At 43.9% G+C, this 27,421-nt stretch overlaps 1 protein-coding gene across 1 annotated transcript in view; it reads right to left on the bottom strand.

Annotated features, from left to right (window-relative positions):
• Positions 1-27,421, bottom strand: part of DPF3 (double PHD fingers 3) — a 297,459-nt gene that overhangs the window by 117,806 nt on the left and 152,232 nt on the right. The window contains exon 3 of the mRNA XM_084847675.1: positions 26,474-26,581. Coding sequence (XP_084703801.1) covers positions 26,474-26,581 — 108 coding nt within the window. The remainder of the gene's footprint in view (positions 1-26,473; positions 26,582-27,421) is intronic.

The raw sequence follows: 27,421 nt of genomic DNA, 5'->3' as shown, positions 1-27,421 counted from the left end.
TGCTACATTCCCCCCTTAAATGCATAATTTCATTACAATTATAGCATTTCTGATAACTATACAAAGCTTTTTGTGACATACATATTACTTAGCCTTTTGTTGGGCTATTAGAGCATAGAGGGCAGCAGTTTTACTAGCTGAGACATAAAACAGATTGGTTAAACAGCTCATAAGACAAGGAACGCAGAGACATAACAGAACTTTATGAACAACACTGGTAGAATTAGGATGAACAATGCTTTCAAGCTAGCTAAGATCTGGAAGCCAAGGGGTTAACTAATTTAGCTAATTGTTTTGTCTTATTGTTTTGTTAGCTACTATATTGTGCAGCTTGTTGATCTGTTCATCTACAGCATTGCCATTATCAGTTAAGTTAAAACAACAGAGCTTTTGGTGTGTCTCACAACTTAAATGATGAAGAAGGAAGAGGTAATCTATACCAGCTCTATTTTCTAGAACTGCACCTTTTAGATCACGCAACTTTTTATTTAATAATGACAATGCTCGTGAGGTGGCATTTATGCTTTTGGCTAAGCTGCAAGCTAACCGGTTGATTTCCAGACCATCAGCCAAGGCTAAACCTGGAACCTTAACCAGTGACATTGCTAAGGCCAATTTTTCTGAGTCAGAATATAACTGCACATGACTATTACAATTTTTAGTTAGTTGGAGTGCTCGAGGCTGCCGTTGACGGATTTTCTCGGGCTACAGGGGAAGAATTGGCACCAGTTCAATTGGCGGCTGAGGCAACATGGGTGGTTATCAGACAAGTTGGCAGGAATGAATGACCAAGTGCGGGAATTACATGTCTAAAACCATCCATGAGGCAAAAGTATGTGGGCATCATTAAAAGATATGTTTTGAATTTTATTACAGTGGAAGGGGGCCAGGGATAGCTTTATATTTTCTGGAAAATTTTTGACAATTAAGCATTTGTGCACACGTAGCATTTGTTTCAGCAATGATGGGGGTGCATAGAGTGAACTCTGTAGGGGGTAGGATCTTTGCAACCACGCCCCAATTAGCATTTTGGGAATAAGTTAAACTTACACCATAAACTTTTAACATGGTATCTTTTTGAATTTTCCCAGGATGTCTACAGACAGGTATTAGGCAAGAGCTAATAAGCCTGTTTGCAGGTATACCTCTTGGCAAACAAAAATGTTTTACTCTCGTGATGTTAGCCAGGTGAAGGCAGTAATTATCAGCAAATCACTGGGACAAACTTCTTTTTCCAGGGGCAGACCCCCCTTTTTGCACCTTATTAAGGAAACACAACGCAGCACTACTAACACTACAACACGCATGTTTGATCTTCTTTGGGATCTGACCGTACGCTGGGCAGCTATTCACCTGGCAAGCTGCAGTAGGGTCTAGTCCCCTTCTTCAATTCTCCAGTTGCAGGTCTGACCGTACACAGGGGGACAGTTTCCCGGTGTGTCCACAGTAAGGTCTAGCCTGAGTCTTCTTACTGCTTTTTCAGAATGATTTTTAAAGGATTTTCAGGATTTCTGTTTATAGTCTACTTTCCCCCTCTCGCTCTCTTGACTCGTGTCCAATGTATTTAGGGTTTAACTCTAGCTGCTTTCATAGCTGCGGGGGTGGAAAATATGACAGTTTTCAGTCCTCTCTATCTGGGAGTCAAAGGGTTATTTTTCCCTCTTTAACTCATACTTTAACTCTTGGTTGGAAAGGATGAACTTCTGTGATGGGAATGGCTTATTTTTTTAAGACAAAGCGACGCTGGGCTTGAAGACCTTTGTTTAGTGTTTGGACTTGTTGCTTGCTTTTGATGCTGCTCCAGTGTCAATCATGAAGTCAATGTCACGGCCCCTCACAGTCAATGTCACGGCCCCTCTCAAGCTGTCTCCCTTTTCGCCCATTCTGGCCCCTTTGGTTTTCTCCTTTGTGTATTTGATTTATTTTATTTGGGCATTCATGCCACTAATGTCCATCTTGTCCACACTGGGCACACTGGTTCTTTTTTAAGAATCTTCTGCCTCTGCCGGGTCTTCTTCTTTTCTTTTTTCGTTTACGTCTTCTTGGGCCTCTGGGTCGAGGGGGGTGTACTGGCGATAGGCATTTGAAAGACGCTCTAAGTACGCTCTGGGGCCTCGGTGGCACCTTGCAGCACTTTAAACACTTTGGTCATATTAATTGACTTCTTTATACCTGCCTTTCATGGCTTCTAACAGCAGGGTTTGATACTGGGTGAGGCGCTCTAGCCCAACTTGTGTTTTGGGATTCCAGCAGGGGGGGGTTACTTACAAGGAGACTTTATTGGGTAACTTACAGCACACAGGCGTACTTAATTGTTGGATCAGACAGCTTCTCTGAACCATGAGCTATTGGGCTAAATGGGTTTTTATACCATACATGTTACCCATGAGGCAGCACAACACTAGCAAGCATTTTCAGCATAGGCTAGAAGTGTTTGGTTCTCAGGCACAGCTTCCTGTAAACAACTTCGCTTCTTAAAGTGCTTGATAACACTTTTATTTATTAGTATGGGAAGACAAATTTTTTCTCTGTCTTTTGCTTTCTTTTTCTTAGCTGATCTGCCTGTATTGCAGATCATGTTTCAAACTTTTTATATAAAACTTTCTGCTCCATGCACCAGCCTTGTCTCTTTATTTGTCTTTTTCAAGTTAAACTTACTTAAACTTTTCTGCCTTACACTAGTCCCACTGACACACATTTGGGATAGGCTCTTCTTCTCCTTCTAGTTACATTTTCTTCATTTTAAAGAACTATTACATTATTGTGGCTACTTTACCCCAGGTAATAAGCTCCAGGCACAATCAGCTGCTTTTAATTTACCATGGGGGCAACTATGGCCACGCTTCTTTTTTTACAAATGTTTTTTCTTTGCCTTTTGCCTTTTCTTTTTCTCTCTTCTCTATCTGTCTTCTACTTTCTCTATTCCTTCTTTTCTACTTGCTTTTGTCTTTCTTTCCTTGTCATCCATTGGGAACCACACTTAGTATCATTTGGAGTTGCAACTAACACTAATCTGCAAATATCACATATATTTTATGATATTTAAGAAATCATAAAATATACACAACAAACTTTTTCTGCAATTTAACACAATGAATGGAAAACACTTCTTGCATGGTAAGGCATGATGGAGCAGATCCAGCAATCATACTGCTCTTCTGGCTGAAAGCTCAGGGCTCATTAAAATCAAGGGACGGGCATACCCACACACGCAGAGTTCTAGGTCACCATTTTTGCATCGGCAACTCTATGCTGCATGAGTTCTGGCAGAAGGAAATCTAAAAGTCACAGATCAAACTCAGCCTGCTGTACACTGAGCTGACTACAAACATAGACACACGGTCCACAGCGATGAGAGTTCAAGTTTATCAAAAGCTTCATAGCACTGTCCATGGCAAGTTTGTGACAATTTAAAATTTTAGTTCATGTGCAGAGTGTCTCTAAAAAGCCCAGATGATGATGGAGGCAAACAGTGAAGGCTCTGGGCAATGAATATGCGATGTTTCCAGCAAAGGCTCTCTACTTTTGCATGAGTTTAAAAAGGGAAAGTGTGGCCCTACACCCCTTCTGACAGACAAGGGCCTTTAACTTTTTAGCAAGGCTTCTGTTTAAACAGAGCGGCACAGCTCAGCTCTCTAGCCATGATGCTTTAACTTGGGCAACTCTTCTGTAAATTTTATTTTACTTCTGTCAGGTTCTCTCACAGACATTTTAAAAAACTTACTCTTTTTTTTTTTTCTTCTAACCTGGTACACGAAAGCACTGAAACACTGAGTGCCGAAACTCAGGACGCTAGGGGGTGATGGGCATCGCTTTATACTTGCATTTTTCAGGCAGCCATTAATCTTCGGGGAGGCGGTGGGGTGATTTGCAGGACTTCAAAGGCAAGCTTCTCAGTTTGTTTGTATTTGTAAATCCCAAGCTCAAAACAGGACACGATGAGGTACAGGGCAGCCAAATCTTTGCTTTGGCAGGGGCAACAAATAACTCGGGTCAGCTTTCTTCGCTGGGGTCTCAAACAGGAAAACAGTCTTAATTTAAAGTTGTAACATCACTGACAGCGTCAGCCAGCCAGCTACACAGATCTCATTGTTTTTCAAGACAGTTGCTCCAATATCTTCTTTTCTTCTCAATCAGGTTGGGTCTCCCAGCTTACACAGTTTATTGCAGCTTCCAGGAGCATGGCAGTAGCGTGATTTTGGCTTGGCCAGGAACATGCTGTCTGGTTTCTCGGTCTCTTTAGCACACACACTTAGGCAGTGTAACACTGGACACTCAAATCAGTGAGATTTCTTCATTGCAGGGAATCCCACGGCAAAAGCTTAATGGTTACGCTCTTCAGAAATCATATAGCTGATGGTCAGTAGCTACAGGTTCTATGCAATTTTAACACAGTTCAAAGCTAAACACGGTTACCTTGACAGAGATCTTCAACGTGGTCTTTCCGCTTCATTCTGCTTTGGGACAGTCTTATGGCACACTTTTCACTCGAAGAGGGGTCTAGCCTGTGCTCTGGGGGCTGATTCTTCACCTTTATTTTCTATTTTGCCTTCATCTTCTGGGTCTTCATTTTCAGTTTCTATTTTTTAGGGATTTTATCTCAATTAGGCGAGGTGATGATGTTGCACAACTTAGAACGTTGTGGGCAATTTTCCTGCCCCCCCTCTCTTGGCGCGCTAGGCTAACAGCTACTTCTTCGGCCTTACACTCTCACGCTCCCACGCTTTGTTAAAAGCCAGACTGTCCTGCAACATTTTTCTAATTAACAGCCTCAGATCTTGTTCTTTTTTTCCTCTCAGCTCGACCTTGAGCTTTTTGCTGTTTTCTCTTTCTATTCTGAATCTTTTTTAAAAAAAACCTTTTTCCTTCTTTGTTTGACATACATCTCAAGGGGGTGCAAGGTTTGCTTCCCCCACCACCCATAGCCTCCCTCCTAAATTGAAGACAGACACAATTAGGGAATGGGAATTGGTCAGTGAGTAAGGGGTCTCACTGGCCGACACAAGAGGATTTTTCACACCACGCACTTTGCTACTGGCCTGGGCACCCGGACGGTCAACGGTATGCTTCAGAAACCGCAGTAGCCACTCACACAATCATCAATCTCTCCACTACATCCATATGTCCCTGCCACCCACTTTTCCCACTTTTTACCAGAGCGGAAAACGGCTTCCCCAGCTTCCTACTGAGTACTGGTGTGCTAGGTACTGGCGCCCACTCGGGGGTGTGATCAGGCCCCCCTTCTACCCGCAAGGAGTAGGTTCTTTTGTATACGTATACCACCAACACTGACCTTCTTCATAAGGCGGGGCCCTCTTTTTTTCTGCCCAGTGGCCTTTCTCCCTAAAGGCGGGGCCCTCTTTTTCCCATATACTTGCCTTTCTCCTGAAGGCTTCCAATGTGGGTTTCAACTCAATTGCAGCTGCGATACAGGCAGGGCTCAAGTTCCTTCCTCCGCTTCCCAAGGTTCTCTTGCTGCTCGCTGCCGTTTGGGCGATCCCGGTGCAGGCTTTCTCCCATTCACTCGACAAAAAGGTCGGTGGCGCCAAGAAAGGGAGGCATGCGCCGAGCTCGTCTTCCCGGTGCGGCGATCAAGAGCAGGCAACTGCCACCTGTCTGGCTCAGAGCCTGCCACATCCGAGTCACGGCACCATTTATGTTGCAGAACCCAGAGTCAGAGAGACCACAGAGTGAAGGAAAAAGAGATTCTTTATTTAACGCGCGGGCTTAAGGCTGGAATCGTTTCCAAAGAGCCAGAAGCCCCGATTTACATTAGCACATTGGTTTTATAGACATTGTGACACATATGAAACGGCTCCTCCTCTCCCTCCCGCATGGGGTTGCAATCCTCAACATTTCTTCTCTTAGCACTATTGTTTATAATACAAGAACTGGGTTATAGGGTAGCCATGATAAGGAGAGAACAGAAGAGAACAGCAGAGAACAAGATATACAATTGTATGACCTTTGACAAGATAAGGAATTCCTGTGTCTCGTCAGCTTACAACAATATATTCAAAGGAGAAAGAGCTCAGCAAGAACATGAAGCATGAGACTGCATGAGGCTACTTAGTCTGATCCCCGATATGGCTGCTACAATAGGGCCAGATGACATGATCTTAGTTTTTTTAATGTTGAGTTTCAAACCAGCTTTTGCACTCTCCTCTTTCACCCTCAACAAGAGGCTCTTGAGATCCTCTTCGCTTTCTGCCATTAGGGTGGTATCGTCTGCATATCGGAGGTTGTTGATAATTCTCCCGGCAATCTTAATTCCGACCTCTGATTCATCCAACCCGGCATTTCTCATGATGTACTCTGCATATAAGTTAAATAAGCAGGGTGACAATATGCAGCCTTGTCGTACTCCTTTCCCAATTTTGAACCAATCGGTTGTTCCATCTCTGGTTCTTACTGTTGCTTCTTGACCCTCGTACAGGTTTCTCAGGAGACAGGTAAGGTGGTCTGGTACTCCCATCACTTTCAGAATTTGCCACAGTTTGTTGTGATCCACACAATCAAAGGCTTTAGCGTAGTCAATGAAGCAGAAATAGACGTTTTTCTGGAATTCTCTTGCTTTCTCCATGATGCAGCGAATGTTGGCGATTTGATCTCTAGTTCCTCTGCCTCTTCGAAACCCAGCTTGTACTTCCGGTAGTTCTCGGTTCGCATACTGCTGAAGCCTAGCTTGTAGGATTTTGAGCATCACCTTGCTGGCATGTGAAATGAGCGCAATTGTGCGGTAGTTTGAACACTCTTTGGTGTTGCCCTTCTTTGGAATTGGAATGTAAACTGACCTTTTCCAGTCTTGTGGCCACTGTTGAGTGTTCCAGATTTGTTGGCATATTGAATGCAGCACTTTAACAGCATCATCTTTTAGGATTTTAAATAGCTCGGCTGGAATACTGTCATCTCCGCTAGCTTTGTTGTTACTAATGCTTCCTAAGGCCCACTTGACTTCACTCTCTAGGATGTCTGGCTCAAGTTCAGTGACCGCACTATCATGGCTATCAGGGACATTCAGATCTTTCCTGTATAGTTCTTCTGTGTATTCTTGCCACCTCTTCTTAATCTCATCTGCTTCTGTTAGGTCCCTGCCTTCTTTGTCCTTTATCATGCCCGTCTTTGCACAAAACGTTCCCTTGAGATCTCCAATTTTCTTGAAGAGATCTCTAGTCTTTCCCATTCTGTTGTTTTCCTCGATTTCTTTGCATTGTTCATTTAAGAAGGCCTTCTTGTCTCTCCTTGCTATTCTCTGGAACTCTGCATTCAGTTGGGTATATCTTCCCCTTTCTCCTTTGCTTTTCACTTCCCTTCTTTCGTGAGCTACTTGTAAAGCCTCATCAGACAGCCACTTGGCTTTCTTGCATTTCTTTTTCTTTGGGACGGATTTCGTTGCTGCCTCCTGAACAATGTTACGGACCTCCGTCCATAGTTCCTCAGGCACTCTGTCTATCAGGTCTAATCCCTGAAATCTATTCCTCACCTCCACTGTATATTCATCAGGGATATGATGAATATGATATGATTTAGGTCATAAATGCCTCCCTAGGGGAAGGTAATTTTCCATCATGTCTAAAAGAAGCATTTGTTATACCACTTCTGAGGAAGCCTTCCCTTGACCCCCTAGACTTCAATAATTATAGGCCAGTAAGTAATCTACCATTTGGGGGCAAGTTAATCGAGAAGGCGGTGTCCCTTCTTCTCCAAGCAGTCTTGGATGAAACTGATTATCCGGACCCATTTCAAACCGGCTTCAGAGCGGGATACAGAGTTAAGACTGCCATGGTCACCTTGGTCATAGAATAGTAGGGTTGGAAGGGACCTACAAGACCATCGAGTCCAACCCCCTGCTCAATGCAGGAATCCAAGTCAGAGCATCCCTGAGAGATGGCTGTCCAGCCTCATCTTGAATGCCTCCAGTGTGGGAGAGCCCACTACCTCCCTAGGTAAATCCCTAGGTGGATGATCTTTGCCTGGGATTTGATAGGGGGAGTGCATCCCTGTTGATGCTTTTGGATCTCTCAGTCAGCCATGGTATCCTTCTGGATCGCCTGAGGCAGTTGGGGGCACTGCTCTGCAGTGGTTCCGCACCTTTCTCTCAGGATGGTTCCAGATGGAGTCACTTGGGGATAGTTGTTCCTTGAAAAAGGAATTATTATGTGGAGTCCCTCAGGGCTCCATTCTATCCCTGATGCTGTTCAATATCGACATGAAACCGCTGGGATTGATCATCAGGAAATTTGGGGCTGAGCGTTATCAGTATGCTGATAACACCCAAATCTATTTCTCCTTAACATCTTTATCCAAGGAAGGTATGACTCATCTGAATGACTGTCTGAAGTTGGTAATGGGCTGGATGAGGGAGAACAAGCTGAAGTTGAATCCAGGTAAGACAGAGATGCTCATCATGAAGGGTCCTAATTGAGGTATGTCAGCCTCTTGGCACCCCAGGTGGAGGCAACGGTGAGAAGTGCCTGTTACCAACTTTGGCTGATATGCCAGCTACACCCATTCCTGGAACATGTGGACCTGATAACGGTGGTGCACATGCTGGTAACCTCTAGGCTTGATTTCTACAATGTGCTGTACTTGCGGCTTCCATTATATTTAGTTCGGAAACCTCAACTGGTACAAAATATGGCAGCCAGGTTGGTCTCTGGAACATCCGTGGAGACCATATTACGCCGGTTTTAAAATCTTTACACTGGCTGCCAATTTGTTTCTGAGCAAAATGTAAAGTGCTGGTTCTTACCTTTAAAGCCTTACATGGTCTAGGTCCAAGGTACCTTAGGGAGCGCCTCCTCCCGAGGGCTATCTGCTGCGGCTGCCTCATGTGAGACTGGCAGCCACACGCAAGAGGACCTTTTGCTTTACCTCCCCTCAGTTGTGGAATGACCTGCTAGGGATGTTGGAGAAATCTGCCACGGACTCCAGTGAGGCCGGATTCTTTGGAATCCAGCCCCCCGAAGTCCATGGCGGAACAGACTACCCCCACCACCACCATCCACCAGAATCCCGCCAGGATGGACCCTACCTGGTGGTGGATGCTCTGGGTCGGGTCGTCCTCCTTCCGCAGCCGGCCTGTGGAATGAAATGGCAGCCGTCGTAGCAGCCGCCATTTGCGTCCCTGCCCATGGCCGTGATTGGCTGCTGTCAGGAATGCCTTGGCGGCCTCACTCAGTAGATTCCAATAGCCAACTCAAGACACAGACGAAAGGGAATTCTTTTCAAAGCTTTAATCCCATTACAGCTTAATGACTCTTTCAGATGCTAATCACCAGTGGCTAAAGCAAGGAACAGCAGCGTGGACTAAGCTTCAGGCAGGCAGTTGATCCCCATTTGAAAGAGTCACTTGAAGACCCAGAACTTATGGGCTAGAGAGAGATCCTCCCTCTTTCCCTTGGGTCCATGGGAGGTGGCCATTGCTTGCGCGCCAAACGGGCACTACGCCTCCTTTCCACGTCCTCCATCATTCATTGCTCTTTGCATCTGTGTGCAAAAATCTGTGTGGAAGCCCCCCCCCCCCCCGGCACTCCCTCACTACTAGGGTCACTAACTATCTCTGGAATGCCGGCAGGAGGAATCTCTGCCAGGTGCTGTGCCTGTGAGGGATGAGCTGGCTCCACTCCCACGGATTGCTGTTCCTCCACAGAATCAGAACTGCTCTGGGGCTCTCTGGGCTCAGTTTCCACCCTGACAGCTATGTAAGTATTTACATAGCCTATCACGGCAAAGAGCAGGGACACAAATGGCGTAGCGGCTGCCATTTGAGTCTGCAGCGCGGCGGCAGTGGCTGGAAGTCTGGCTGCGGTCGGCCCCAGCCAGCGGCTCCACAGTTTTGCCACGGAGCGGAGCTGGCCAGGGAGGATTCCGGGGGGGGGGAGGGACGGATCGCCTCCCCCGCCCCAGAGGATGCCCCAACTGGAAGCAGGTAAGGGATTCGTACATCCCTATGACCTGCTGGTTGAAATGCACCTGCTGACCCCGTTGAAGGTTTTTAAGCAGGCATTAAAAAAAAGATGCTATTACTCTAGCAGGCCTTCCCTTTTTAGAACTCTTGTTCTTTCGCTGACTTTTGTATACTGTTTTAAGCAATTGTTTTAAGCTGTGTTCTATCGTTGAATTTTTAAAAATTGTTTTTAATTCAAAGTTGTTTTTAGTTATATTTTTATATATATTGTCCATATGTTTTATGTAAATGGTTTTTACACTTTGTAGATTGTATTTTAATGTTTTTAACTTTTGTAAACTGCCCAGAGAGCTTTGGCTATGGGGTGGATGGTATAGAAATACAATCAATCAATCAATCAATAACTTCATTTCAGTGTCAGGCATCTTACTCTTCCATTCAGCCTCCAGTGAAAACTATGACAATGACATTTTAAGTCTTCTACTTATGGTGTGGAGATGTGAGCACTGGGGCCAAACTGGAACATAAGAACGTAGGAATGTAGGAAGCTGCCTTATACTGAGTCAAACCATTGGTCTGTCTAGCCCAGTATTGTCAACACTGACTGGCAGAGACACCCGAGGGTTTCAGGCAGGATTCTGGCCTAGCCCTACCTGGAGAAGCTGAGAACTGAACTTGGGACCTTCTGCCTGTGAAGAATGTGCTCTGTCATTGAGTCTCACCCTAAACTGTAAAGGCTGACATTCTGAACTTTGCCCGTTCTTTTTTTTCCCTTACAGTATCTGTTGTTTTTACATTATTGTTACTTATAATATTTATTATTAACATTTATATACTGCCTGATTTTCTAAAAAGCTATCACAGTGGTACACAACAATTTAAAATAATAAAACCTTAACACAATAAAAAGAACATTAAAAAGAGTAAAACTTTTAAAACATAAAAAACCCCTGCCTATTTAAATGGCTAGCTTAAAAAGATGTTTTCACACTGCTTCTAAATCCAGGAAAGTTGGAGTCAATATTTCTTGAGGGAGTGCATGCCATAGTTTGCGAGCAACGCAGGAAAAAGCCCTTTAACACATGCCCAACAAATGGCCCTCTGTGGGTAATGGCACTCCCAAAAGTGCGTCTCCTGTATATCTTAATACCCAGGCAGATGCATAGCAAGATAGGCGGTCCCTTAGATAGCCAGGTCTAAGTTGTTCAGGGCTTTAAAGATTAAAACCAACACCTTGAATTGAACCTGGAAAGCAACTGGCAACCAGCTGGAAAAAAATGTTCATAAATTGATGGGGCCTGTACAGGACACTGTTGTATCATTAATTTGGGGCAGTGGTATGTCTAAACAAAAGGACTCTGAAGTGTACAGGTGCCGTTACATAAGTTTAAGCAGTGCTCAAAATGTGGTAGGATGGGATGGGATGCCATGGCACTTTTCAGGCTGACTGATAACTATCCCACGCCTTTTCAGGGGGGCCTCATCTGGCCCAGCCATCTCTTGTTCTTCTACTTCAGGCACTGTTTAAGAACATATTACTTTAATGCAGGGTGTAAAACCATGTTTTTACTTTTTTTTTTGCATACATAATAACAGCCAGATCTTTTGATGATATAAACAGGTGCAAGTTTAGCAGGACTGTATTTATTTTTTTCCGAACAGATATTGATGTAATATAAAGCTCATTTTATTAACTCAAAAACAGTGCATTAGGTATATGATATCTGGACTCTGCGTGGGGATTTAACAAACCATACCAGATAGTCACAGATACCTCACTCCTTTCAATGAAGATTAAAATAGCTCTCTTTCCCATACCTGCTCTCACAAACCCATACAAATGCATCTATTGCTTGGAATGAGCAGATGTTTGTCAAGACTGAATGTTTTAGCATAAAATACCTGTATTTTATGAGAACATCACATGCAAAATGCAGGGAAATATTGAAATGAATTGCAAACCAGTAAAAATGTATTTAATATCCATCAAGTGTAAAATGATTATGAGGCTGTAAAATGTTTACCCAGGAGAAGAATAAAGATGACAGATTGAAAACATTCACCGCAGAAAAGGAGAATATAATAGATGGAGACAAAGGAAAATCATCTTACAGCTCTTGCTGCTCTCTATGTATCCATAAAACTTGGCTCATAACATTTCAAACTGGAGTTTAATATCATTTATTGCTTATTCCTTTAAAGTATGCACTGGAGAGGGAAAAATCACTGTTTAAATATTATCATATTTCAACCTTCTAAACAGTTTCATCTGCCAAAGAGACCAATAAAACTGAACAAAATTAAAAGATCACGTTTTTAATGAAATATAATTTCACATTCCTCGAACACATAGCTTACATGAAACTTTTCCTTGACTCCTAGTGCACTGATGCTTCAACTGCATAGAGGGCTTAACTAGATGTTACATAGAATGTGTGGCCAACCCCTTTCTCCCCAGTAATGTTTGGTAAAAGATAAAATTGATATCTCCACTTTCAGACACAGTGCTTTTTAAGGGCCAAACTAGATCTGAGAACAGGATCCCCTGTGGTTTTAAAAGTGTTCATAACAGCCATGGGGAGGTGGTCAATGCAGATGGGGATCATGGTGCTAAGGGAGGGGATGATCCCTTTTCTCCATGCAGTTTTCCCAATTAAAATCTCTCTCTCTCTCTCTCTCTCTCTCTCACACACACACACACACACACACACCTATTTGCCTCAGGGCAAATATAAGATATATATTAGGTATCATACTAGTACATGTATAGTTTCACTCTTGGAAAAAAATGGCAGCTTCGAAGGGCAATTTTAATCAGAAAAATGCCAAGGTCAAAAGGATTATTCCTTTTCTGAATCCCTCTTCAACCGCTCCCCCCACTACACTGATCTTATTAACACTTTCATAGCACAATCCTATACCTGTCTACTCAAAAATAAGTCCTATGGGGTTTCCTTCTTCGTAAGTTGCAGTAGGATTAAGAACTGCAGGACTTCCTATTCACAGATCTCCTGAACCACATCTAATTTGGCCATCAGACACACAATATCAAGCAAAACTGGTTTCAACTACTGTTCCAGCAAGTGGATGTAACTCACATTGGCTTTCCTCCTCTAAATGATCTGGTTTCGTGCTGGTGTTTTAACTGCTGGCTCATTACTTTTCTAAAAACCTGGTGCTTTATTTGATTTTGGTTTTGATTTATTCATTGTTTTATATGTTGCTATGCCATCTTTGTTAACCACCTTGAGGCTTGTTCAAAAGGTGGGAAATAAATTCCTAAAAAAATAAGTAAACCCAGGTACCCAGAACAGCCAATGATCTACTACTGTCCATTGTCCTCCATTAATTATCAGGCTGTACCAAAGCCTAAGAGAGTCAGTGTGGTGTAGTGGCTAGAGTGTTGGAATGGGACTCAGGAGATCCCAGTTCTAGTCCTTACTTGGCCATGAAGCTCAGTGAGTGACTTCGGGCCAGTCAATGACTCTCAGCCTAACCTACCCCACAAGGTTGTTGTGAAAATAAATTGGAGAGGAGGAGGATCATATAAGCTGCCCTGGGTTCCTTCCAAGAGGAAAAAGGGCAGGATATAAATGTAATAAATAAGTAAGTAAGTAAGTAAGTAAAATAAGAGGAGAGCAACTTCTCCACTTGGCATGACTCAATGGCATAACTCACAACAATATAAATATTTATAACTGTGCATCCGTAGCCCCAGCCATTTTCAGCACAATCATATAGGGGCTTGTCAGTACATATAAACACAGAGCAAGGGTAAAACAAGGATGTCACACAGGAAGGGATGTTCACGCTGTGAAGGGCCACCTGTCTGAATCTCAAAGCTAGGATAGCCAACCTTGTTGTGTGACATTCTTTAGCTAGACTGCTTCATGTCAAGAACAATGAAGTTAATTATACTCATTTAAAAACTTGTAAAACATAGAAGTAAGGCTCAGGGTGGAGATTTTCCGAGTGGCATAAGATCCAGGAACTACCACCTTCCACAACAGGCCATGCTGGCTGACAATGAATAGAATTGTATGCTAACAGATCTGGAGGGCATCCGGTTGAGGAAGGCTGGACTATCCTGTCACTCTACACTGCCTAGAACAGGAGTGAGCAATCTGTGGCCCACAGGCCATATGCAACCCTTGGCCACTTCCAGTGGAGCAATGGGGACCCCACCCACTTTCCCCCATAGCCTAGCTGATCAGCAGGACTACGGGAGTGAATTGTGTTCTGGCACTGCTATTAGCAGCATTTCCCCCTGTAATCCTGCTGGGGATTAGGACAAGCTTTAGAACAAGGGTGGGGAATATATTCGGGGGGGGGGGAATGACATCAGGAAGTGTGGCCATCTGGTTCCTGGCCACAGTGCTGGCTGGAGCTCCAGCTGGCACTTCAGCCAGGGACCAGTTTCACTGAGCACAGGCATTGCCTGGCTGGGGAAAGCTCACACACAGCAAAGCCACCCTGATTGAGGGTTCAGTCAGGGATGCTTCGCTCAAACTACATCCTCCCTAATGGGAGAAGGCGCAGTACAGGTGAAACCAACTCAGACAGTCTGCCCACCACCTGCATCCCTCAAGTTTAGAACAAGAGCATATTCAATTCGTAATCAGTACTGTGTCTGCATTCAGCCTTTTCCAAAATATATCGGAAAGTTGCACTTTTTAACTGCACAGGCTCCATATACACACAGCAATACATGTGTGTATATGTATGTAAAAGCCAGAAGTTGTGGAAGCTTTTACCACTGCCAATCAGGCAACAGAATAGACAAGCCACTTTTCCATTTGCAACCAGCATATTTATTCAACCACAATTAAAAAACAAACAAACTTCGAAACATTTCCAGCTGTGTGCACATTTCTCCTTCTGCTGGCACAAGTTCCTGGCTAGCATTGTAGTCCAAATTTCCAGTCACATATGTGCACACCTGTATTTGCTGGTTGCATGGGACAAAAAGTTACAATGGCTGATTTTTTATGGTTATACTCACCCATTATGCTCCTGCATTTTTGGCACAGCAATCAGAAATTTAGGTTTACAATGTTATGTTTATCCCATAAACAAATTCAGTTCTGACATACATCAGTTTACATGAAAGCAAAATCAAACCCATACACAAAAAATCCTGTAATATTACTCCCTCTGCTGGCCCTGAAACAACAACTGTGCTGATTCAAGGAAAGGACATGTTTTAAATTAAATTTTAAAGTCTGCTTCTACACACATATGGCTCCTAGCTAGATTAGGGTGCCTGACTGCAATCCTATACATGTCTGTTCAGGCATAAGCCCCACTAAGTTCAATAGGGCTGCACCCTAAGTATACTAACAAATATATCATGGTACAAGCTTTTATAAATTAGAACCTACTTTGATCCATGAGATAGACATAAATGCTGAGTATGCAGGCTTGCTTGCATGTATGTATGTATTATTAAAATTAAAGAGAACAGTCTCTCTTTTTATGTTTTTTTTTAATAGCAAGGAAAACTTACTTCTGTATTGAAAGATGTATGTTACCACTCTGAGAAAGATTAGAGAATTGCTTTCCATGCCAGGTTATATGACTGTACCGTTTCAGAAAGGTAATCATATGCACTGAAGCTGTTATTCCATACCCACTTACCTGGGAGTAAGTCCCATCAAGCTCAATGGGACTTACATCTGATAGACATGTACAGGATTGCACTGTTAGACTCCCTATTTTATACTTTGGCAGTCTGGTCCTAAGGCTTAATTCCATGTCAGTGCTGCAGTGCTTAGATCAAGATGATGTTACCAACAGCTGTGCTAACTCTATGTCATTTTACACTGGTGTGGCAGCAACAGTGTCACAACAGTTCCAATAGTATCACAAGCAACTATGCCTTTGCAAGAACTGAGGATTCTTCAGTGAAAATAATGTGGGAAACAGATATGCCTTAAGACAGTGAGTTGAACTCCAGGCATATTTGGGAAATACCTGTATGTGACAGATTACTCCTGATCATGATGTCATTTACAGTCTCTAAGACTGTGATCAATAAGACTGAGTTTTACCAATAGGTCGTCGTCCCCCCCGCCGCCTTCAATTTGTCTGACATGTTTAGCATGCATTTTCTTCAGCTGGATCTTCTGCCTGTGCATATCATGCAAAATACAATGGGATCCCGTTGTTGTTGGACTTATGTTTGGGGATGACTTTAGTAATGTTATGTAGATCAACATTTTGTTTCATTGTGAAAATATGGCTATTTCATAGTAATGGAAAAATGCAGTAAAATTTTCACATTGTTACTTCAGAAAAAAGCAGATTAAACATAAAATATTTAGTCACAGATTGAAGTACCCCATTACTTACAGCATTCATATTTGCTTTACTAAGCTGTATATCTGGGGGAGTCATTCTGATGAAAGGACTGGCAATTTTGCTATTCAATCACAGGAAGCAAAGTCAGTTGAGTGCCAGTGGTAAATATTAGGTTGTCAGATGGGGGGGGGGATTTCAAGAGCTTAAAAAATGACTATTGTCAGTATTATATAAATGGAGGTTTTATATATCAAAAAGACAAATAGTGTAGTACTGAATCCTGCGAAATCTGCAATTGCCGTGGGCAAAAATACCACTTTTATTATGACTTATCTAAATGGACAATATCTATCAATCTAATTTTAACCTCCCCTTCTCCAAAGACTAGCACACATGGCCACCCACCCCTTTTATCCCCACAACAGCCCTGTGATGGAGATTAAGCTGAGAGCTAGTAGTGACTGGCCGAGGTCACTCAGTAAGCTTTGAACCAAGCTCGCCTTGATCTATCAGGTATACCACACTGACTCCCTCACAATAAGCCTTTAACACCCCCTCTCCCCCAACATTGCAGGCTTTTAGGAAGGCTCTGAAAACCTACTTGTTTTCCTTTTAGAAAGGCTCTGAAAACCTACTTGCTCTATTTTCCCTCTCCCTTAAAGTTTGTCCAGCATAAGAATTTACATCAGCAATTTTCTCTCAGGTTGCTGATGAGAAGCTAAATTACCACATGTGGGGACAAAAGCCCAGACAGCCTCTTGATTTGGTTTCAGAAGAAGCATCTGAAAGACAGTGATGTTCAGTGGAAGTGAAGGATCACAAATGCAAGAGACCTAACGCTTTTTAGGATCAGCCCTTAACTTTTACAAGGCCATTTGCAATCCTGTAGGACCTTTTACACACTTTCACACCCTAACATACATAGAAAAGAACATACCATATAACAACCGATAAAATGGGCAAGGTTATTAGTTTGGAGCAGTTGTGTTTTTACAAAATCTCCATGATGATAACAAAAACCTTGGCAGCCCTTTCTGCTTTCTAAGACTCCTCTTGAGTCAACAAGCCATTGAAAAGACCTTTTGCCCAGTAAAGCGAATGTGACTACACAGAAGGCGACCTAACTCTGGAATGCAAATAGAGATCTCTGTGTAGGCAGAGGCTAATGTTAGACATACACACACACACACACTTACATGTACGCTGTGTTAACTGACAAAAAATATAAATACCAAGATTGTCCTCCACCCCCACTCCCCCAGCCTCATGATATGGTGTTGTGGTTACAAATGCTGAGGCTAACTAGATCTTGTTGGGAACCAGTTGAGGGCAACACTTCTAAACATGGTATAAAAGTGTTTCAGTTTGGCAGTTAGAAACCACACAAAATTATTTAGGTTTCTCAGATTAGAATCCCTCTCTGCTTAAGGCCACCTGCTATCTTTTAGGAATGATCTAAGCCATGGGCAGTTCAAACTCCACAGTGATGCATGAAGGCCTCAAGAAAGAGGAGAGGAACAGACAAGCTACTCTTCATTTTCCCTTACATATTATGGAGGAATACATAGTCTTTAGCTCTTCCTGATTCCAGCACTTATGCTCAGTGGTACTTCTTAATAAGAAACAGGCACTGGTTCTTCTTTAGTATTTCAATTCAGATTTATTGCTTATAAACGTAGGTCATCAAAATTTAAAACAGGAAAGATGGTGATTATATAAGAAACAGAATAACAAAGAAAATTAAACGTGAATCACTAAAAACACACTTTAGCTGGCAGTCGACCCAATAAATAAAAATATTTACTAAATACAACACTATTAGTTTCAAACTTAAATTTAAAATCCCATTGTGCCTGTTTCCATGTTTATAGGTAACTGTTAACTGTAGCCAGTGGTAAAACCATTAAGGGAAAAAATCAAAGTAGTTGAAACAATCAAGCCTCTCCAATACAGTATTTTAACTTGATGGTCTTATAGGCCCCTTCCAACCCTACTATTCTATGATTCTATGAATTTTGCACATGCCTTGGTATTTATTATTGTATTATTCTGTTAGAGAAAGTTGTCTCTCTCTTTTTACCCCACCTCCACCCCTGGCCACATTAAAATGTAATTTTGGCTTAAAAATATAATGATGGGTTAGTATTTGAACTAATTTCTAAAATAAAATAGCTCTTGATTCATACAAACTTTACTAACTTTGAACAAATATGAAAGGAACTTGAAAAAAGGGGGAAGCAAATAGCTGGCATGAAATATGTGGTGTGGGGAGAAGGGCTGAACAGAACAAGGAGAACAGCTTTCAATCCAGAGTCTATACATATTGTATTGGAGGAGCAAAGGCAAGGAAAACAACGTGCAAACCCGCTTCTATTTCCAGGTATGTCTTTATGTACCCAAAGTGTGTTAAATTGCTGGAAGTTGTGAGGAGAGTGAAGGTGGCTCATAGTTAGGATACAGTGAGGAGAAGAAGAAAAACCGAGGCAGTTCTCTGAGTGGGGAAAACAGACCTCAGAGCAACTGTCATTATCTTGTACCACTGGCAACTTTACCTAACGAGTACACAGATCCCTATACTGCCTTCTTTAAAAAGGCCAAAAAGACTGAAGAAAAAACAGTAGGCACATGTGGGACTTGGCCACAATTTTGCATCACTATGAATGTAACATAAATAAACAAACAGTATTCTAATGTGTGCATGCAAGGCTTCACAGGTGCACAGGCGCCACACTGGAATGTTGCACAATGGAGCACACATTGGATTCCTGTCCCGCCCATGCCACCGAGGGCAAAGCCTGGGCCCTGCACCTGCATGGCTCCATCACAGAGGAAGGCTAGTGAGTATTTTGAGGGTAGGCCAGTTCGTCATGGCAGCTGGTTACTGACTAGACCATAGGAGCTGCCTCTTCTCTGTTAAATTTCTCCACATCCCACTCTTTATGATGGAGCTGGGAGAATCGAGGCATTCTTGAGCCGCCTTGAGTTCCTTGCAAGAGGGAGAAAGGCGGGGTATAAACGCAATAAATAAATAAATAAATTCTGAGTAAACATGCATTAGGACTTGAGTGGGCTGGATGCAGTAGTGTAGTGGCAAATTCAGAAGGGCACAGTCCCTCTGTGACAGTCACAGCCTCGCCCCCTCACAGCCACGCCACCATCTGAGATTATACAACCTTGTAAGATATACAGCCTTCAATTGGGATCCAAAAACAATGCAGCTGAGAGTAAGGAAGTGGTATTTCAACTGGACATCTGAGAAAAAATTCAGGGGTGTTAAAATCTTTTTCACTCACTCACTCAAACACAAGTATTTTAGGTTTTCAAAATATGATACTCTATGGAAGCTTCACCCTCTCAACTCATGGACAGATCCCTTCTCATTTAAACAGCCCCCTTGCACACTCCCTTAGCACCCCAACATTACCCATTAGCCTTCCCTAAGCTCCTTCATTATATCTCCCTCCCACCCTCTCCAACAGAAACGTCCACACACCCAGCTGGATTGAACTACATACACACACTCACACACACACACACACACACACACACAGTGCTGTAGTGGTAAATTTGGAAATGCAGAAGCTCATTGTGACAGTCTCCAAGGGCAGTCCAAAATTTTCAGGCAGCTGTGTAGATCCATATCAACAAACCAGTTCTAGGAGTTTTCATCTCCACTATGAGCACATCTTTGGTAAAGAAAATAGATCTTAATTGCCCATTCCAGACCAAGTCATCCCAAATACTTTGCATTCCAACATGGAACAATATATTGTTGCTTGGAAAACTCATTTTCCCCACAGCTACAGTGATGTAGGGATGTCAGAGAATTCCGCCACGGATCTCGGTGAGGCTGAATGCCAGTGCATTGGGCCCCCCAAAATCCGTGGCGGAACGGCCTGCCATCCCCCCCCATGGATCCCCCCCGGTACGAGACTTACCTGGGGCGGATGTTCCGCACAGCGGCGGCTCCGGTGGCAGCTGTGGCGGCAGCTGGTCTTCTGAACGGCTGCCGCTGCTGCCATTTGCACTCTGTTTCCCCCCCCCCATTCGTGATCGGCTACATAAAGACTTACGTAGCCTATCACGTCTGGGTTTTTTTTTAAAAAACACGCATACACAAATGGCGGCAGCTATGGCCGCCACCATTTGCGTTCCTTATTTTTGGCCATCTTAGTCTACGTAAATATTTACGTAGACTAAGACGGCCAAAAATAAGGAACGCAAATGGCGGCTGCCGTAGCCACCGCCATTTGCATACACGGTTAAAAAAAAAAAACCAGACGTGGTAGGCTACGTAAATCTTTACATAGCCTATCACAGCTGAATACAGGGACGCAAACGGCGGCGGCTACGGCCGCCGCCATTTGTGTCCCTGCTAGCCAGCGGCCAGATGTCCAGTTGCTGGCGGAGCCGGCCGGCGGCTCCGCAGAATCCCCGCAGAGTGGAGCCGGCCAGCCAGGATTCTGGGGGGAGGATTCCCAGGGGAGGAACGGAGCACCTCCCCCCCCCCAGCGGTACCCGGCGGAGCAGGTAAGCGGGGTTTCGTACAGCCCTACAGTGAGGATCACAGCTAAGCTCAGAGGGAACAGGGAATGGGAGTGGCTAAACAACCCAGGGACACTCTGTCCCTGGGTTGTTTGGTATGACATGGAAAACAGGAACCCTGGCTTGTCTCTCCTCTGACAAGCCAAAGTTGGAACTCAGGTTTTTTTAAGGGTTGTCATTATGTGCAAACCGGGCCATTTTGATTAGGGATGTACGAAACGACTTACCTGTTTCGTTTCGTACATCTGCGGTGGGAGGGGAGGCGCTCTGCCCCTCCCCCTGAAATCCTCGATGGCCAGGCCCGCTCCACGGCGACTCTGCAGAGCCGCCAGCTGGGGCAGCCCGCAGCAACATCCAGCCACTGCTGGGCTGCGCAGGGACACAAATGGCGGCTGCCATAGCTGTCACAATTTGCTTCTCTTTTTTTTGCTGTGATAGGCTACGTAAATATTTACGTAGCCTATCACAAAAAAAAAAGAGAACGCAAATGGCGGCTACGGCGGCCGCCACTTGCGTTCCCTTTTTTAGCCGTGATAATATTTACGTAATATTTGCGTCCCTGCAGAGGTGGTGATAGGCTACGTAAATATTTACGTAGCCTATCACGGCTAAAAAAGGGAACGCAAATGGCGGCCGCTGTAGCCGCCGCCATTTGCATTCCCTTTTTCTTTTTGCTGTGATAGACTACGTAAATATTTACGTAGCCTATCACCACCTCCGCAGGGACACAAATGGCTCCGTTTCACGCACCTTTCGCGGGGTGGGGGGGCAGGGGGCTTCGTTCCACCACGGGTTTTGGGGGGGCCGAATGCACTGGCATTCGGCCTCACCGAGATCCATGGGGGAATTCTCTGCCATCCCTAATTTTGATACACTTTTTTTGAGCCAAGAACTGTGTTGCAACATTCAGAGAGTGCAAACTCCAAAGGATAACTACATTACAATGTGCAGACTAGTCTGTAAGGTGAAAACCTGGTTTTGTGTATTTCATTACAAATCCCTTTGTACTGAAATACACAAAAGATCACATTCTTCAAGCATACCTATTTGAACTGGGCCCAGGAGTCTTCTTGGAACCACACTGCTACTTGATAGATATATCTTCCCTAATTCTTTTATTTTAAGGTCATCTAATGAAGGCTGCAATCCTACGCATTGGACCTGAGAGTAAGTCCCACTGAACTCAATGGAATTTCTTTCTAAACAAACATGTATAGGATCACGCTGATTGTGGTCACCACCACACCTGCAACTCAATTCTATAAGTGAATGGTATGTTATGTGCAGAAGTAATGTGTGCAGTATTGTTTGTGAGGTTGCTTGAATTTGTTTTTCCTTTTGTCTCTGCAAATATGCAGGGAGGATGGAGAGAGAGGAGCAATTCAGAGCAGGACATCCCATGGCATTGCAGTAAATGCTGGGTCAAAGAAGAGGTGATTTGGTTTGGTGTTCAGAGCTCAGACCCCACCTCCGCCATATACTCAAGTTTGCAGCTTTGTCCAAGTCACACAGGAGGAGGCTGCCTGCTGTCTCTCTGCAAGATTTACTGCTCTGAGCCTGCCTGTTTCCAATCAAGAGGCATGCCCAGATCAGTGTCTCATGTAGAAACAAATTCAACAAGTTCCTCTAAGGACAGGAATTCTTGCTCTTACATAGTCACAAAGTAAATATTTTTAGTTGAAAGAGTACATCTGAATTCAGAACATGTGCTTCAGTTACCAGACATTTGGGAAAGGCTGCCCTCACACCATAAGAAGGGCCATCAATCCTGCAGATTGGCTGGCCACAGGGACCCATTAAATCCTTTCACCTATCAAAAAATTTCCAAGCCCCTTAGAGAGTCAGAAGGGAACCAAGCTTCCTTGGGACTGTTTTTTCAAGCAGCTTTGTGGATTGCTCTGAAAGGCCCCTTCTCAAAGTTATTAAAAGGAACTGTGCAAACTGCACTGCATAAATTTGACATGGGTTGTTGAGGTATGCCAACAGAGGTACTATGTTCTTCTAACCCTCTCCTCTCACTGCAAAAAAAATCAAACAAAAAAATCCAAGCCCTCTACTTTATATTTCACAGAACTTCATTTGTAAAACAAAATATGGCTGTGGTGGCTACGTTACCATTTCAAGTTGACCCTGTCCTTAAAGTGGTGCCCTCCAGATGTGTTAGATTAAAACTCCTATAGCCCCCAAGCCAGCATTGGCCATGCTGGCTGGGGCAGATGGGAAATTTTCTCCAACATATCTGGAGAGCACCATGTTGGGGAAGACTGCTGTAGATGAACTTAGACAAGGAGCAATATACAAGCTTGCCAGCGGGACCCACCGCTAGCACAACGGGGAGCTAGCAGTTCTAAAATCAACCCAAAATGAATGGAAACGCTTGTTTATGGAGCGGGGCAGGTCAGCAGAGCTTGCAGAAGGAAGCTCCTTCGACCTGTCCTAATCCAGAAACAAGCATTTCCTCATGTTTCTGGGGTGGCTTTTTGAACCGCTGGCTTTCTGTTGTGTAAGCAGTGGGTCTCGCTGATGCAATGGAACTAGCAGGAGTGCAGTGGCAATATTGGATACTGCCCATTGTTTCTGCCATATCGCTCAGTATGGCTCTGTTGGGCTTTCTCATAGAAAAGAATTAACATCACCAGACGCTTGTTCCTGTTTACTTACAGCATCTGAGTCTACAGCCCTCCCAGGATACCAAAGTCAAAGGCTGCTCCAAAATGGCTACTTACCATTTGATCACAGGAGATAAGAGTCCTCATTTGTTGTTAAATGAATATGTATAGACAGACACACAAATCAGATGGTGCAGTGCTGAACAATAAAAATGACATTCCATTTCAGAGAGATCTGCCATATTTATTACAGTATGGTTGGAGCAGAAGGGAAGTGAAAACATATTGATGTGAACATGGCTTTTTGTATACACTAGATCTATTCATTAAATTCTTTGTTATTTTTATATGTCTAAGACTTCACATCTAGGTAGGACAACTGCTGTACAGTGGAGAGACTATATATATATATATATATATATATATATATATATAAATATAATCTGTATGCTTAGAATTATTACACATCTCAGTTGCCATCTAAGAGAGACAATAGCTTGGCTTGAATTACTGATCACCTGGGCGATATTTCCATGGCAATGGAAGGAGAAGCGAATGGAGGAGTACCGGATTTTTTAAAAGAAATCAGCTTTGCTGCACTTTGGTCCATGCAGGGCTCCACGAGCAGGTTCTCCACACCAGTAAAAATTGCTTCACAGAACACACTCCTGGTGGGGGTGGGGGTTGGAGTGAACGTCATCTGACTGGCAGGGGCTGCTTAACCAATAAGAGAGGCTTCCCAACTCTCCCCCCCCCCGCCTTTCTTCTTTCCCCTGAAAGTCCAGATGCACCTGCATTTCAGGAGCAAGCTTTATTGACCACAAGGTGAGTTACTTCTGAGGAGACACTAATGGGTGTTTGTGCAGGGACAGGAAACACACAGGAAACACCCCTTGACCAGGGTCACAGTGAAAGGCACACCCCTGGGCAGGGCTAGCATACCCAAGGCCAATGCAGGTGTTGGGACACACAGCAACTATACTGAGAACCTAGGGATGGACGGAACACTTACCTTCCATTCCGTTCTGTTTCTGTGGTGGGGGGGAGGTGCTCCGTCCCTCCCCCCAGAATCCTCGACGGGGGGGAGGCAATCCGGTCCTCCCCCCCGGAATTCTGCCCAGCCGGCTCCGCTCCGCAGCCAAGCCATGGAGCCGCAGGCCGGCTCCAGCCGCCCACAGCCGGACACCCAGCTGTTGGGCAGCCCTGCAGGGATGCAAATGGTGGCTCTAGTAACCACCGCCATTTGCGTACACAGGGTTTTTTTCTCCCTGCCGTGATAGGCTACGTAAGTATTTACATAGCCTATCACGGCAGGGGGAAAAAAACCCAGCATACGCAAATGGCAGTAGCCGCCGCCATTTGCGTATGCTAGGTTTTTTCCCCCTGCTGTGAAAGGCTACGTAAATACATAGCCTATCACGGCCTCCGCAGGGACGCAAATGGCATCCCTGCATTAGCCGTGATAGGCTACGTAAGTATTTACGTAGCCTATCACAGCTATGAAGAGAAGAGGAAGTGAATGGCAGCCGCAGGACAGCCGCCATTCACAAAGCAGCGTGGATGGGAGCAGGTAAGTGCTCCATTTTGCACGCCTTTTGTGGGTTGGGAGCAGCGGGGGCTTCGTTCCACGATGGATTTCGGGCGGCCGAATGCACTGGCATTCGGCATCACCAAGATCCGTCGCGGAATTCTCTGACATCCCTAGGAGAACCTAGCTTAAGGAAAAGAATCGTACTTTAAGCAGTCTCAGGAAATCCAGTTTTTCTCTGACAAGCTCCGGGGTGGCTGCTGGATGGTCACGATGTCATGTATCCCTAACGACCTCAACACACAGCCAGCTCAGAGTAAATTGCTGGTGGAAACACCCCCCTGGTCACGTTCTGTTACTAAATCTAATGAAATTCCCAGATCCAAGTATGTCCAACTAATGCAATGGTTTGAAGAGATAAAACTAATCTTTATGAGCCCATGGTTTAGTGAGTACTTGCAATAGAAATTGGGTCCTATTGCATGCCGAGGACAGTCTGCCACAGTTGTGGGTCTTAAGCAGAATAAATATTTCAAGCATGGATACCATGAGACATCCTGACTGTCTCCTCTCAAAAACCATACACAACTGGCAGTGTGGGTGAGTACTCCTCCTTCTGATCAATATATAATTGTCTCTTAACTGCTAACAGTAATGGAGCACTAGCTATCTTCTCTCCTGTTCATTTCATAATAGTTGAGTAATGAGGAGGGGACAGAAAACAGCAGAGATAGGAATAGAAAGCAACATACCTATCCTCACTAACACATATCCAATAAGTACACATCTACAATAGAGAATAAATCCCATTTAACTGTCATGGCTTCCCTTCCCTAAGGAATTGTACTAGTTCTGTGAAAATGACAGTTTCCATGATTCTTGTGAGACATAATGGCACTTAAACTGTTTTAAAACCAATGTGTAATGGAAATGTAACCTCATTATTATACACACACACGTGTGTGTGTGTATATATATGCATGTGCACGTGCACACCTACACCTTATTTAAGGACTGCTTAGACTCTATGTTACAGAGCTCTGTGGCCACTTTTTCCATGTTATTATAACTGTGAGATTGCAATTGGCTTAGCTATGTTGGAAGCCAGTTCTAACAAACACCTTCCTACATACTTGTTTGAAAGCACACAGTCATACCACTGTTGTCAGGGATGAATGGAACCATAGCAAATCGAGTAAACCATAGTGAGGTCTCCTCTAACACCCAGGATATATGTTGCCCTCTCAAATGTCATGCCTTTAAAATTGAAAAGAAAAAAACAACAACATTAAGCCCCAACATAAATACTGCAAGTCCCCACAGTATCAATTACATCTGTCCCTGAACTGGGAATGGAAGGCTGTTGCATTTGTTTTTTTCTTTCTTACATTTTCACGGCAAGTTAAAAACATGACACAAAGAATTTTAGCAAAATCCTCAGCTGAGAAAAGGGGACGAGCAAAGCTAGCATGGAAAGGCCAAGCTCTGAGGTTGTGCATGGCAGACTCCTCCTGGCCTATGAACTATACCAGCACTTGGGAAACAAGAGAAAGGCAGTGAGATGGTGGAGAAAGTACGTACCAGGTTTAATTTCCAACAACTTCAGCCTAGAGTCTTCAGGAGGATGCAAACGTCTCTTTTTGCGCCAGCAACGAGCAGGATATGTATAGAGCTGACCTGGTGCTAGTCCTGAGGGTTAAAGGGAAATAAAAATAAATAATACACACTTTTTTGTTTGGTTGTCAAAATCATCATTAGCCTTGCTAGAATCTTGAGTTGCTGTTTCTCACACCCAGAATTATACTCCAATATATCTTGTCCGTGTAAGATTCTACATACCTCTTTGAAATGATTGTCTATTATGAACTATGTAGTATCTTTCCAGATCACAGCTGTATGTGATGATGCAGGATACAGCAGCACGTATGCTGTGGAGTGCGCAAGTGCCAGTACCATCCAAATGTAGGCAGAATAATGACACCAGTGATGGACCTACAGCACAAATTGCACCACTCAACCACACAGTCTTGTGAAGAATCCAGAACCCACAGAAGAATTCGCAGCAACATAGTTTGGCATTACATCAACTGATGCACAATGTCATGGACACATAGCCTAAAGTTTCCTATAGAATGCAGGATTGACAGGGTCTACTGTCAAACAAAGTCTTATGAAGAGAGACTGAAAGAACTGGGCATGTTTAGCCTTGAGAAGACTGAGGGGAGATATGATAGCACTCTTCAAGTACTTGAAAGGTTGTCACAGAGAGGAAGGCCAGGATCTCTTCTCAATCATCCCAGACTGCAGGACACAGAAGAATGGGCTGAAGTTACAGGAAGCCAGATTCCAGCTGAACATCAGGAAAAACTTCCTGACTGTTTGAGCAATACGACAATGGAACCAATTACCTAGGGAGGTGGTGGGCTCTCCCACACTGGAAGCGTTCAAGACGAGGCTGGACAGCCATCTGTCAGGGATGCTCTGACTTGGATTCCTGCACTGAGCAGGAGGTTGGACTCGATGGTCTTG

This window comes from Heloderma suspectum, chromosome 1, assembly GCF_057233095.1.
Source record: "Heloderma suspectum isolate Gila_16-S chromosome 1, 16-S_ref, whole genome shotgun sequence".
In the NCBI taxonomy this organism is placed as follows: domain Eukaryota; kingdom Metazoa; phylum Chordata; class Lepidosauria; order Squamata; family Helodermatidae; genus Heloderma; species Heloderma suspectum.
Note: the sequence above shows the minus strand (reverse complement) of the source record. Positions and strands in the feature narration are given on the sequence as shown.